The sequence below is a fragment of the Zosterops lateralis genome (assembly GCF_965231275.1).
Source record: "Zosterops lateralis genome assembly, chromosome: 26".
NCBI classification, from domain to species: Eukaryota; Metazoa; Chordata; class Aves; order Passeriformes; family Zosteropidae; genus Zosterops; species Zosterops lateralis.
Window position 1 is genome coordinate 629,975 of NC_139786.1, and position 14,401 is coordinate 644,375.

Sequence of the window (14,401 nt, forward strand, 5' to 3'; positions counted from 1 at the left end):
TGTGGATGGAAAAATGCTTGCAGAATTAGAAAATGTGAGACTGGCAGTGGAATCCGTGGCAAATTGGCCATGGTGGAATCAGTCTGTAGATGGATTTTATCCTTTGCTGGTTCTGTATGTAGTAAATCATGTCCGTGTGCTCCTGAGAAGTACAACTCAGATAACTTGTTTTCCCTAGTCCTAAAACTTTCCTGTTTTGCAGCAAAGAGAAGATTCTTTATGAGGAAGACACGTTGAAGTCCATGGAAACTGAGGAAGAGAACAAGGACTCGAGCAGTTCTAGTTCTGAAGAGGAGGAAGCTGAAGATGAAGTTTCAGAATCGGACGTTGAAAAGGAGTCAGGTAAGACTGAGTTCAGCCTTTGATTTAATAACTATTATCATCATTAATGTTGTTCTTGTTACTAATTACATAATTAGTTGTTAAGGACATGCTGAAAGTTTTTATTTCCAGTGTATATGTACAGAATTTGGAGAAATCTGGTGCTACTGAATCAGCTAAAAGAAGCTGATTCAGATGCTGACTCCCAGGTCAGCATAATTACTAAAAAAAAACCCCTTCAGATCCTGTTTTAATTCCTACTTCCATCTCATATGTATTCTGTGGTGATTATCTGTGCTTGGAACCATGGAAACTTTTAGTTTTGTTTTGTTCAAGAACCATCCAAACAAAAACACTTATCCAAAAACCCTTACAAAATAAAGGAATTAGAAACCTCAATTTTTACTCTTACCAAATTTGTTTTGAGGAGATTGAACAAATCCTCCCCAGTTTCTCTTGTCTGGAATTCATAATGTTTATTGCTGAAATTTTGGTGGAATAAAATGTGAGACCCTGCCCAAAGCTGACACTGCACAGAGTCCCTCCTCGTGTCCCTCTTGTGCAGTGAACTGCCCCCAGTCACATTGCTCACAGTTAGTCCTTCCCAGCCTGTCATTAGCACTTTAGCATGAGCCCTTCTAATTAGTCTTGACCTTAAAGCTGACCTGTGTGCTCTAAACTTCCAGAACAGGCTCCCAGTGCCCATCCAGCTCAGCCTGGAGAGCTGCTGTTGCCTCCCCTTCCTCCAGTGCCCTGTTTTACAGCCTCTGTACAGGAATGAGCAGCTGTCAGCAAATGGCAGCGTGTCCTGCCTTGTCCATGGGCATTTCCATGGACTTGGGTGCCAAATATGACAGGGCAGGCCTGCAAGGGGGAGTGGGGGATCTATTGCCCCTTCCCCAGGGCTGGGTTCAGCTCCAGGACTGGGATCTGCTGCTTTGCAGAGAGGGAAAAGTGGCTGAGAATCCATTCTTATCCAGACCCAAGGGAAGAGCTGGAGCTGTGCCAGGGGAGATTTAGGCTGGATATCAGGGAAAGGTTCTTCCCCAGAGGGTTCAGGCACTGCCCAGGCTCCCCAGGGAATGGGCACAGCCCCGAGGCTGCCAGAGCTCCAGGAGTGTTTGGACAAAGCTCTCAGGGATGCCCAGGGTGGATTGTTGGGGTGTCTGTGCAGGGCCAGGGGTTGCACTGATGATCCCTGTGTGTCCCTTTCAACTCAGGAGATTCCACGATTCTGTCTTTGTCTCTAGTTCAGGCTCTGTCAGTGCTGCTAACTTCCTGATATTTTAAAATGTTTCTTTTCTCCTTTCTGTGTCCTTTGAATCCTTATTTTTCCAGTACTGAGAATATTTGTTATAGAATGATTGATCTTCACACTCCAAGGTGCCATCCTCCCAGAGGCTCCATCCCAAATTACTCCAAATGTGTGACAGCACATCTTTATTCCCTGCACATACTACTCCAAATACATTATTTGCTAGGACTGTTAGAGTGCTTATGCTAAAAACTCTTTTACTTTTCCCAAGCCATGACTATGTGAGCACTCACAGCTCTAAGGAAAGCTTTAATTGGTGGGTTTGGGTACATCATTTCTCAGGCAGGTTCCATGTCCTTGGGTTTATGGTGAATATTCTGTCTCCAGCCTGTGCTCTCCTGTCAAATTCACCTATTGCCTGAGTCCCACTTTCTGCTTACTCTCCTCTGGTAATGTCTGTGGATGTTCTTCTGTCAAGCATGTTCATAGATACAAAAGATAACGTGATACTGGACAGCTGCACTTATCCAACAAGCAGGAGCCAGCTCTGAGCTTGGACAGGGGTTGCTTGCCTTGCTTGGAGCCCAAGTGAGGGCTTTTGTTGGGCAGCAGTCCTGGCTTCCTCTGGAAAAATGGATTTTGCTGCTGAAGACCAGAAATTCTGCCCAGCAGCACAAGCAAGTGCAGAGAACTGTGCAGTGAAACCCAGCTCTGAGCACTCAGGGATCTGGCCTGTGCCACACTTTTGCTACAGCAGAAACAGCATGTGCCCCTTTTTATCCCAAGATTTACCAGGGAGGAAATTCTCAGAGAGGAAACAAAATTGTGAAAACCAAAAAAAACACCTGTGTGTCCTCTTTATGGTGCTTTTTGCAAGGATTTTGCTTGTCTGTGAGGATCAGGTACAAAAGCTTTGCCTGCCAGTTGTATCCATCCTGTTCTTTAGGAAGAGGGAAGTTCCTTGCAGAAAGCCCTGACATCTGACAGTGCAGGAGGCACTGACATCTCTGATCCAAGGAGGCTGAGATCACACAGCAGTGCAGACCACACTCTGTGTGTAAAAAGGGGCTCAGAAGTGCAATACTGAAACATTTGGTTTCTCTTCTTGTTTAAAATTGTAGAGAGAAAGGAAGAGCCCTTTGCCAACCACTCCAGCCGTGAATCCAGGCCCAGCATCACTGAGCAAATGCCACCACCAGAGCCCAACTCCTTCACTGCATCTGCCAGAAGAGTAAGTGAATTTGGAACCAGTGGGGACTCCAGCAGTGCTCAGGAGCAGAAGGTGTTACTGGGAGATGAAACCAGTGTTAAGAGGACTTTAAAACTAGAATTTAGAAAAGCTTGGCAGTATGAAATTCTGATAAAGATGTGTGTTAACAGCAGTGTAGGGAAAATAACAGCTCCTCTTGAATCTCTGACCCTCCAAAGCAAACTGGTGAAGAAACCCAGCCTGCAGCACATGCTGTGTGTGCTGCCAGTTCTGAGGGGGTTGGTGCCAAAGTCTTCTCAGCAGATCTGTCACCAGAGCTGATTCCTGCCCGTGTGCAGTGGTGAGTTCAGCACCATCATCCAAAGTGCCTCTGGCTTGCCAAAGCCAGCTGAGTCAGTGCTGTGATGTTGCCTCCCAGCAGGCAGAGGGTAGTTTGCAAGTGCCTGCCCAGCTGGGCTGTAAAAGGTTTGAAAGGTGAAGTGGTCACTAAAATCTTATTTAGCTCTCAGATCACTCAGCTAGATGGCTGATTCTCTTGTGATGCCTGGGCTCAATTCTAGAATGGCAGTGGGCAGCTTTTTGAAAGACTTGGTAACGGTAGCTAAAGTCACACATTTAAGCATTCATACACTTAAGCAGTTGTGTATTTAAGGACTAAAATATGCAGGTCAGAAGTGCCTCATTTAACAAGAAGCACAAACTCCTATTCTGTGGATTCAGTTACCTGCCCATGGAAGGGGTTTCTGCAAGGCTCCAGTCCAGTGTCCTGTTCCAAAGCAGGGTTAAGCTCATGTCATGTTGCATTGTCCTACCTGAACTCAGCTGAATATTCAAAGGTCTGTGAGGACAGAGATGCTCTACTCCCTTACTCTCTATCCCAGTGCAGCTTTGCTCCTGCCAGGAATTAATTTTCCATGTCAACTGGGATTTCCCAAGTGGGAAGTTGTCTGTTCTCCTCTTCCCACTGTAGACTGTGAGAAGATTGGTTCCATGTCCTCTGTAAACCCACCCCCAAGTAGCAGAAACTAAATCCTGTCTTTGCCTTCTCTTTTCCTTGCTGAACAATCCGAGTTTCCTCAGTCTCTTCCTTTACAGTGTTGTTGGCTACAGCTCCCTGGTGATCTCAGTGGCTTCTCCTGGACTCCACTGGTGTGAGGGGTTTATTTGCAGCTAGTTCTGTAAGACCTGAATATTTGGGTTTGGTTTTCTGCCTTTACTGAATAATTTCCCTTTCCTAAACGGGTGATAATAAAAGCTTCATTGTTCCCTATATTCTTTCCTCAAAGCTGGAGGAGGGCACTGTGTAGGCAAAGACCTCCACAGTGACAGAAGATTCCTTTCCTCCTCTGTCCTGGGGGATGAGGCACTACAGCAGTTTGCATCCCTGTGAATTCACCTTGAGCTCTGTCCTGTAACCTGAGAGAAGCAGGAAATAAGTAATTCTATCTTACAAGTCTAAGCCCAGCAAAAAACTGGGCCTTTTTGAAACACTTTCTGAACTCAGAGTGTGCCTTGCAGTCCTCTTCCTTTTCCCAACTGTGCCTGTTTCTCCTCCACAGTTCAGTTGGCTCAGCAAGTCAGAGGAGCAGAAGGATGAGTCCCCCTCGTCGTGGCGGCTGGGCCTGAGGAAAACTGGCAGCCACAACATGCTCAGTGAGGTCGCTGCCACTCGTGAGGCTCAGAGGGAAAAACCTTCCTCCATCTATCGCTCCTCGTCCAGCCCTCGGATATCGGCGCTCTTGGACAACAAGGAAAAGGTTTGGCTTTCAGCAGGGATGTTTTAGTGTATCCACTTTACCGCACGGGTGTGAACCCCTTTCTGTTTGAGCTATTGCTGGGGTTTGTATCTGTAACAAATGTGTATCTCTTTCATTCTTACTTTCTTTTGAAAAATATTTCCCTCCTCTCAATTGTTTCTCCAGAATGGAGTTTGGTGCCCCTTTGGCCGAGTTCCTGCCCAGTTTGGGCTGGGCTGGCACTGGACAAGGGCTGCCAGGCTTGTTCTTTACCAGAAAATGTCCAATCCAGACAGCAGCTCATACCTGCAGTGGAGATTCTCCTTCTCCATCATTGATACGGATTCCTCCTCTATCCACCAGCTGCATTTGTAAATCCCATACCATGTACTCAGTAACTGTAACTTGTCTGCCCATGGAGAGATGCCTCATCCCTGGAGGTGCTCAAGGCCACTGTGGATAGAGCTCTGGTCTAGTGGACTAAAGATCCCTTTCCGCTCAAACCATTCTCTGATTCTCTGATTGACAAGTTATTCTCTAAGTCAGAACATGCTTTTATTCACTACCATGGTCATCAGGAATCTCTTTCAGAACTGATATTTCAATACTGTTGCCCAACTAAGTTGCCTTAAACCACCTGGTAGGAGAATGCTTTCTTAGTTGAAAAAATTTGAAAATCAATTTATTTTCCACTGAATGTGCTGGAAGGGTAAGAGATATGTAGCTGAAGTTCCTCTTTTTCTTCACCAGGACAGAGACAACAAGAGTTATCTTGCCTCCATAGTCCCCAGAAGACTGAGCAGCACGAGTGATATAGAAGAAAAAGAAAACAGGTGAGACTGGCTGAAGTTAATGCTCATCTTCCATCCTGTCAATAGTGCTTCTGGAATATAATTATTCTGTAGTCATGACTGGTGTATTTTCTCAGCAGTCTCAAGTACACAGGAATTCACACCATCAAGGGGCAGCTCTGTCTATAAAAGTTCTGGTATGTTGGTTTTCATTTAGGTGAGCTGGAATCAGCAGGCTGATGATTTTATGAAAGGCTTTGCTGTGCTGAATTGCTTTTTTTCCTTGCCTGGATTCCTTGAAGAATAAAAGCTTCCCTGCAGTTCCAATATCTGCCCATTTATACCTTGATACAGACAGCAGTGAGAATAGTAAATGACACTATTTAATACGTTAAATCACTTTTATGGACAATCTGAATTTCATTTGCAATTTTTCTACCTAAAAAGGATCTTGTTCCTCTTTGTGCAAAACATCACATCATTTCTGGTTCTGAAGTGAGCTGGCAAGAGCAGGAGCTGATGTTAAGGGCAGAGCAGGTGTTTCCCTGAGTTGTCTCACCTGAACAATGAAGCCCAGAGGTGTGAGGGGGCTAAATTTGTGTTGTGAAATGTAAAGGAACCAGAAGCAGAGTCAGAGGTTTTCCTGAGCCAAGGCTGTGCTCTGTCCTGCTGCAGGGAATCTGCTGTGAACCTGGTGCGGAGCGGCTCCTACACGCGGCAGCCCTGGAGGGACGAGCCAAAGGGAAACGAAGCTCCCCACTCTGGGGCACCCACTACCTACGTATCCACCTACTTGAAAAGGTATGTCCAGCTTCTCAGGCAGTCTGAGCCACTCCTAACATGCCTCAGCCTCCTGCTTGTTGCCTCCTGGGCTTGGGACCCTCTTCTGCTGAGAGCAGGAAAGAAAAATTTACAATTTTTGATACTTGTCATGCTAAATAGTGTTTTTTAAATCCATAATTTTTTATTAATTTGCAAATTTCTGGACTGAATTTAAATACTGTTGTTCCCATAATTCAAATGCAATGTTTTCTCTGTTTAATGCTGGTGTTATGGTTAGAGAATAAAACCAATATTGATCATAAAAAGAGATTAGTGTTATAAGAGTCCAAAAGCGTTGTTCAGATAGCTCTTGGTGAGTAAGTTACAGCTTATCTCTAATTTTGGTTTATATTAGTCCATGTTGATGGGATTATGAGAAAGCAGCAGTGGTCTTGTGCATGATGTCCAGCCCTTGCCAAGGTGTAAAACTGATGTTTCCTCCATCATTTTGTGAGGCAGTGAGGAAACAGTTTGTTCACAGTGCCTGTGAAGTTGTAGAGGCTGATTATTGGTAAAGGAGCCAGGAGAAGCAGGAAGTTCTGCAGTTCCAGGCAGAATTCCTGTAGCTGCAGTGTCCCTTGGGAGACAGAGCCTCAGTGTCCTCGAGGTCCCAGCCAGTGGCTCTCTGAGTGAGCCGAAGCAGTTCCCTGCTCTGGTGAGGCAAACAGTGCATTGCTGGGTTTTCATCTGAGCAGGAGGATCAGCAGTGCCAGCACCTCACCTTTATTTCAGTTAATACTGGAGACCACCAAAACAGCCTGTAATAAACTTGTCACACTGCAGAGCCATTGGATTGCTGCTAAAGAAAAACAGCAGCAATAGCTTAAGGTTTTAGATTGAGTTTCACCAGAGCTGAACTAAGTTAACTATCCTGAAAATGGAACAATTGCTTGAGATACTTGGGGAGAGGCAATCTATTCCAGTTTGTGCTGTGGAGGTAAGTGGTGCTCAGGGATGTGTGTGGCCAGTTGCTGAGCACAAACAGCTCCATAGCCACAAAAGGTGAGGCAGCCCCTTCAAGCAGAAGCTTTCTGCTCTGCTGATCCATCCTGGTGACTTCACAGCTATCCTGGGACGTGATGACAGCCCAGCTTCCATAGCTTGTCCCTCTCTGAGGCTGCTCTGACAAACTGCAGCTGATTGCATTGGAAAACTTGTGCCCCTTGCAGCTGGCACACCTGTGCTGCTCCCTGAGCTGAGAGACAGCCCAGCACCCCCAGGCAATCTTACAAACATTGCTGCTTTATCCCAGCTAATCCTGCACCAGATTTAGTGTTGCACTCACACACTTGTACTGTATTTCCTTGGTTAAAGTGTGCAGAGAGTGGGAAGGGTTTAGGCTGCAGTGAGATGTCACTAATGCTGAGCTCTTTTCACAAAGGCTGAATTCTGGCCTTTCATAAGAGAATGACTGGTTCACAAGCAGGTACAGAGAATAAATATCTTTGTCAGGTAGGAATGGATGTGCTTTTAAAGGAGAGATCAGGCATTTGCATTTCATACACAAACAGTAAAACCATGATCAATTAGACCTTTATCCTGTATAGTTTTTTTGTAAGAGAGCACAGAGAAATTGAATATGATTGTATTGAACTTCTGATTTCTCCAGCCTGGTGCATTCACCCCTGAGATGAGGAAAGGAGCCTGGTCGGGCATAAGGGTTTTGTCACTTCCAAGTATTGACAAAACTCTGAACACACACTCCAAAAGGTGAAAGCTTCTTCTTAGGGAGGAAGAATCCAAAGGAATATGTCATGCCTGGATGTCACTGAGGGCATGGCTGTGTCCCTCTGCAGCTCCCCTTTGCCTCAGCATTTGACTGGTCTCCATAAAGGTCACAGACTGGGCTGGGCTGGAAGGGACCTTAAGTCCCAATTCCTTCCACAAACCTGCCCTTGGACACTTCCAGGGATGGGGCAGCCACAGCCTCTCTGGGCAGCCTGTGCCAGGGGCTCCCACCCTCACAGGGAACAATTCCTTCCCAATATCTCATCTAACCCTAGTTATGTTCTTTAAGTTCTTTATATGGTGCCCCAAACATAAAATGAGCAACAGCAGCAGGTCATCTAAAGATGGGGCAAAAAGTGGCTTTTTAAAAATTATTTTTTAAAGATGAGGGACAAAATAACTTGCAGCAATGTTACCAATGTTCTTCAGCTTTAGTTGAAACAGATATTGATGCTCCCTCTGTCATGGTGCTGGCTGTTGTCTTGCTTTCTCTGTGTGTACCACTGGCCCAGAAATCTACAGAACTCTGCTCTGATATCCTGGTGTCCATTTTAATGTGTTCTGGCCCTCAAAAATCCAGGTCACTTGGACTGTAAGTGAAAGGATGTGGAGGAAAATGCCTTTAAAGTATTTCTTTAAAGTCAGAAGTATTTCTTTTTATTGCTTTAAAATGTTGCTTTACACTTCATTGCTCATCCCCTGATGGTTCTGTTGTGGTGATAATGTTAGAGAATGAGGAGTAGTGTGGTTTTTTATTTTTAATGTTGAATTCTTCAGCATAATTTCATAGTCCTCCCTTTCACAGACTCCTATAGACAAAGCTGTTAATTAACAGGATTCCCTGGCTAACCTTTATATGGCAATTTTCTGGTCATGCTCAGATCCAATGTGAACAATGCAGTAACTGCCTTGGAGCTCCTCACCCTGTGCAGTGCCTCCCCTGCAGGCTGGGAGGTGGATTCTGGCAGGGATGGCAGTGCCTTGTCTCCCTTGGGAGCAGGGCTGTGCTCCTGGTGCCCCAGCACCACATTTCTGTGCCCATGGGTGTGCTGGAGGCACAGTGCCATCCCTGTGCCCTCTTCCTCTGTTCCTCCTCCTCTTTCCCTCTTATCCCCCACATCCCTGCTCTCCCAGGCACCTGGTGCTGCTCCCATCCTCCTCACCCACTGCCTTTCCCTTCCAAAGGACAATCCTTGCCAAGGCTTTCCTGATAACCCTCCTGCCTCCTCCCTTCCTGACCAAGCTCCTTCTCTCTCTTGCAGCCCCCCTGGTGCCACAGACTCTCTGCCTTGGGCTGTCCCAGGATGGTGCCACCTCAGCTCTGTTCCCCTAGGGCTGCCACCACCTTTTCCCTTGCTGATCCTCTCCTTCCCTCCCCAGACACAGGCTCCACTGCCATTCTCTCCTCACAACACTCATTTATGCAACTCCACGGCTGCTTTCTCCACACACCCACCCAGCCAGGCTCCTCTTCCCACTCCCAGCCCATCTCCAGGGCTTGTCTTTTCCCTCTGGAGCAGAGAGCCAGGAAGGGAGGGACTTGTTTCCAGCAGGACTACCTGCTCCAGCCTGCTCCATTGCAGAGGAAGCTCTGTTCAGGCTCTGGCAGAGGTTACTCCTGGTGACAATGACTGGCTTGTTCCTGTGTGACCTGGATGTGGCAGGCAGCCATCAATGGGGGAGCCCAAATGGGAGATTCCCCCCTGTTGAGGCCTTCAGGATGCTCCATGGAGGCCTTCCAGGATCTCTGTTGTCCTCTTTGGCTCCCTGGGGACCAGCTCACACTGGGTGGGCTGGGAGCCTTGGCATGTAAACTGGGTGCCTGGGTGGACAGGACTGGATCCTTCCTCCGGCCTCCTGTCCTTGCTGTGCTCCTGCCCCTCCCAGTGCTGTTTCAGCCTCGGGCTGCTCTCTGGATTCTTACTCTAGAGTTGACTTCCAGTTTCATTCTGTTGTCCCTGGCTTTCCCTAAAACGTGCAGCTCTGTCCTGGCCTGCCTCTTTCCTCTAGGCCAACTTTTATTCCTGTGCAGCCACTTTGGTCCCTGTGCCCTGCCACAGGAGCCATCAGGATGCAGAAGGTGAGAGTCAGTCTTTGATCCTTCAGACAGTCCAGTCTGACCAGTAGTAACTGGGCATGCCAAGTGCTGGGAAAGGTGTGGCAGGGCCCTGGGACCCACTGGATTGCTCTGTGCAGGCAGTGAGTACCTTGTGTGCAAGGCTTGGGACTGTGCAAGAAGGAGATTCTGCCAGATTTCATCACGTCTGTTTTCAGAGATATGCAGCTTTTCCCACTAGAGGGAATTTTCTCTCCCATTAGGGTGGGTTTTCTCTCCCCTTAGACTGGATTTTCTTTGAAAAAGTGAAAGGATCCATCCTTGTATAAGAGCCCATCTGTCCTCCTCTCTCTTATCCAAAATATGAACACAAACACTGCGTTCCAGTAAGATTGGTTTTCAGGCCTTGCTTTAAACTGGCAAAATATTATTTCCCTTGCTCATTCTTGAATATTTTTGGACAGCTGTGATAGCTATTTTCTAGAAATACAGTTTGTGCCAAACGTATCTTAAAGAGAATTAAAGCCTCAACTGATCGTCTTCGCCAAAACTTTAAGCCACTGGAAATAAGTTCTTAAAACTGGAAGTCCTGGACATCCTCAGGGATCCTGGTGCAGCCAGACCAGCTTATGTCACTGTCTCCTTTCCTGCTTTGAGCATCCTCATCCTTGCACCCGCCTTTCCCCGGGGCACAGGGTGCTCCATGTGCCCTGTTCTCACTGCAGCAGGGTTTTTTCCTTCCCTGCTCCTCCCCAACTCACCCCCACACCATTATTCTCTCTCTGGGACTGAGCTGGGCTTAGCTGAGCTGGGCTCTGCTGGGACTGGCCTGTGTGGGGCGATGGCTCTGCCTCTCACTGATCTCCTTGCACACGATTTGCTGCCATGTGGTACCTGCTCCCTTCCCCAGCTGCCAGCCCAGCTGTGGGACGTGCTGTTGGAATATTTACTGTGCTCTGAAGGACGTGATTTTGTGATGTTTTACAGTGCTTCATTTGGTAGAAGTAGTGACCTGAGCAGTCCCTACATTTCAGCCAGTCCATCTCTAGCTACCTCACCCACTGCCATTGGCTCATCTACCTCCCTGGGCACCCCGTGGCAACCTGTCTCTTGCTGTCCCACATCTCTGGGTGTGAACACTCCTGCTTCAGCCTGCCACAGCACCAGGTAATGGCTCCCAGCGGAGATAACGCTCCAAAAATCAGCCTTTGGGTTGGAAGTTCTGCAGTGGATTAGGGATTTGATTGCTTCCACATGATAAGCAATTCCAGAGTGATGAACAGTCCCAGGATGGTGGTGTTGGACAGTTCCAGTGGTGGGTGTGGCTGGCAGGCAGGTGACAGTGACAGCCTGCAGTGTGTCCCTTGTGCCCTCTGTCCCTGTGACACAGTGCGTGCTCAGGCTGCCCTCAGGTGCTCAGTGTACAAGCTCTTGGAGTTCCTTCCTTCTGCTTATTCACCAGCGCATTTTTGCTACTTAACAGGGATGTGAAGGCTATTAACTCCTCCTCCTGCTCATTCTTCTCCCAAGTTTTGTAAAATCCATTTTCCTGTGGCTGTTCCCTACAAAGAGATGAGTGTGAAGCGAGGAGGATGAACTGTCCCCGCTCCATCGAGGAGCTCGGGCTCGGTCAGCACTGGAGTTCACTTGCTTTGCTTTCCATATGTCTTCTCTATTTCAGAGCCCCTTTCAGGCCACAAACTGATTCTGCTGTAGAGAAAAACGCAGAGGGCAGCTGTGGCAGCACCCCTCTAGGTGTAATCACAAACCGTGCTGTGCTGGGCTCTGCCAACGGCACCGGGAATGCCGGGGCTGCCTCCGCCCCAGGGAAGGACCTCTCGGCTGAGGAGGCCAGGGAGCGCAGAAGGTCAGTGAGGAGTGGGCTCTGCTGGCCCCTGCGTGGGCAGCTGCCTCGTGGTGGTGATGGCGGGGGTGTAACAACTGGTTTTTACGTGCTCCGTGAAGTTCCCAGGCTGCTGTCCCTGCTCTGTCTGATGGTTTTGAGCTGAATCGTCGCTGGCTCGTAGGTTAAATTTAGTTTTGTGATTTTCTACTTGTCTCTTCAGCATCTCAGCCTTTCTCTTCAGGACTAATGTCAGCTCCTAATCTCAGCCTGACCCCAGTGTGTTTGCAGGGACACTCAGCAGAGCAGCCACTCACAGTGGGTTCTGAAAAATGAATCCCATCCTAAAGAGACCATTGTACTTAGATACATTAGATAAAATCTGTCCCTCTGATTCAGCTCAGTTGTGTTTACTTATGCCCCAATGGAGACATCTGTGCTGCACAGGTCCCCCAGATTCCCTTTGCAGTTATTGGGAGAAAACAAACATTCCTGGTGCCTGTAGGTGTGTGACACAGTAGGAGATGGACTCCAGCAGCAGGTGTGGCTTTGATTGACTTTCCAGGCCAGAGGTGGACACTGCCATGGGCAGCTGAGGCCATTCCAGCAGCAGCAGCAGTGGGAATGACTCTGAGCTGGTGGTATCTCTTTCTTATCACATGGTGTTATTTTAAGACTGGGGAAATACAACCCTGGGCAGACAGAGCTCTTTTCAAGGGAATTTTACTCCGTGCACTAATTACAGAATATTAAATGATCCATATATTCTTCCTGCAAACAGGTTACCTTTTACAGAATCTGTCTCTTCTAATGGCATCAGTGAAAGCAAATAGTAATAAATAAAATACAGCGATGAACTGGGTGTTTCTAACCAGCAGTGAGTATCTAGTGCTTGGATTCTTCCAAACTGTCATAGTGATTTATTGAAATACAGCCCTTCCTGAGTGCAGATAATGCTCTGACACATCTTAAATGGCCTGAGGCTGAAGGATGGCAAAAGCAATAATGGGAATTATCAGCTTACAAGACTAAAGGTGGTGGGGCTGAGCTGCTCCTTGGCTTCACCTGCAGCACATCCAAGCAAGGTGGGCTGTGCTGTCGGAAAATACTCAAACCTCTAATGGTGTTCGGGATTTTTTTTTTTCCAGAGCCAGCACAGGGAGCACTTGGAAGGTATTAAAGTGTTCTGGAGGAGCCACATTCATCAATTCTGTGTGCAGGGACAGTTTGCAGTAGCCACTGTAGGGTATCTTTGGTGTGAAAACACTTGGGTTGGCCCTGGTAGTGCCTCTGTGCTCCTGTTGCAGTTTCTGGAGGTCACTTGGCTTGGGGTCGTTTGCAATTGAATCAAGATGAGCTGCCAAAACATACTGCCAGTGCCCAGTGAGGCTGTGCAGGAGGACAGAGTGAGTATTCAGACCTTTCACGATGGTCTCTCCATTTTAGCAAGCCCAGAATCAAGTTGCAGAAGCAGATTTTTCCCTGCAGAAGTGGCTGCTCAGAGTCTTCCCAGACTTCTGGCACAGTCTGCAGACAGAGAACTGGACTGGGATAGTCACTTGCAGATGCCCAAAAAAGCATCCATTAATACTACTGCATTGGCATTTACTGCCAAATCTGTTTCTATAAATAATACAGAAGATCTGTTTGTCTCCTGCACTTTTATTAGAGAACCATCTCCTGTGAGTTATGGTAATGTAAAGAGAAAACACCAGAAAATTCCTCCCACCTTTAATTGATGCCTTGAAACTACTGAGAGGAAGAAAGCCCAGAAATTCTGTGTTGTGCTCATGGGGGAGGAAACCTTAGTGATGAATGTACATCTCCTCAGTGGGATAAAGTGACTGGGAGCCACCTGCACACTGGAATTTGGAAATATGGACCCAGGGAGATGGGAGGCAGGAGAACTCACCTCAATGGGAAAAGCTTATTAGAGAAGGAGAGCAATTCCAGTAAAATAAAAAGCCAATGGCAGACAGTTGTCAGGGCAGTGCTGTATAGATTTCAGTTCCCAGCAGCAGCTGTTGCAGGAGTGTTTGGGCTGCTTCAGTGTTTCCAAAGCTCTTAGCAACAAAAACATAAACAGGCTGATCATCTAATATTAGATCATAGGGATATCTCCGAGCTTGTGGCCTTACAATTATGTGTGTGGACCCACAAGGTTAAAGCACAAGAGGCTGCTTAGGACTGGGCATGAGGGACTGGCTGAGTGCTCTGGAGTGCTGCTTTGCATCCTGTGGTGGCCAGCAAGTCCTGCCTGGCCCACCACAGAGTTTGACCCGTGGTGGTTCACCTGCTCCTGGTGTTCCAGCTGAATTGGTCAGGAAATTCTCCAGTAAATGCTGGGAAATATTGTAAACTACAAGGGGGAGGAAAGAACCAGCAGAGGGGCAGTGGAGCAGAGGTCTGTTTGGGGTGTGCCATGCCCTGTGGTGCTGCCTGGACTGTGCCCTGTCAGTGCTGGAGCTGGGGCTGGATGTTCCAGGGGTTCAGCCTGGCTGCTGCCAGATGTGTTCTGTGTGTCCTGCTGCACATCCCAGCCTCCAGCACTGCCCTGTGTGTCCTGCTGCACATCCCAGCCTCCAGCACTGCCCTGTGTGTCCTGTGTGTCCTGCTGCACATCCCAGCCTCCTCATGCT

General features: G+C 47.7%; 1 protein-coding gene across 7 annotated transcripts in view; it reads left to right on the forward strand.

The window, feature by feature from the left end:
- The window catches only part of PPP1R12B (protein phosphatase 1 regulatory subunit 12B), a 77,260-nt gene that overhangs the window by 30,999 nt on the left and 31,860 nt on the right, over positions 1–14,401 (forward strand). For 5 of the 7 annotated variants that reach the window (XM_083878229.1, XM_083878231.1, XM_083878230.1 and 2 more), the window contains exons 8-12: positions 203–342; positions 2,698–2,807; positions 4,346–4,543; positions 5,273–5,355; positions 5,989–6,114. In XM_083878229.1, coding sequence (XP_083734355.1) covers positions 203–342; positions 2,698–2,807; positions 4,346–4,543; positions 5,273–5,355; positions 5,989–6,114 — 657 coding nt within the window. Of the gene's footprint in view, positions 1–202; positions 343–2,697; positions 2,808–4,345; positions 4,544–5,272; positions 5,356–5,988; positions 6,115–10,906; positions 11,087–11,600; positions 12,758–14,401 lie in introns of those variants that run through there. The other 2 variants (XM_083878234.1, XM_083878235.1) reach the window with 2 other exon arrangements.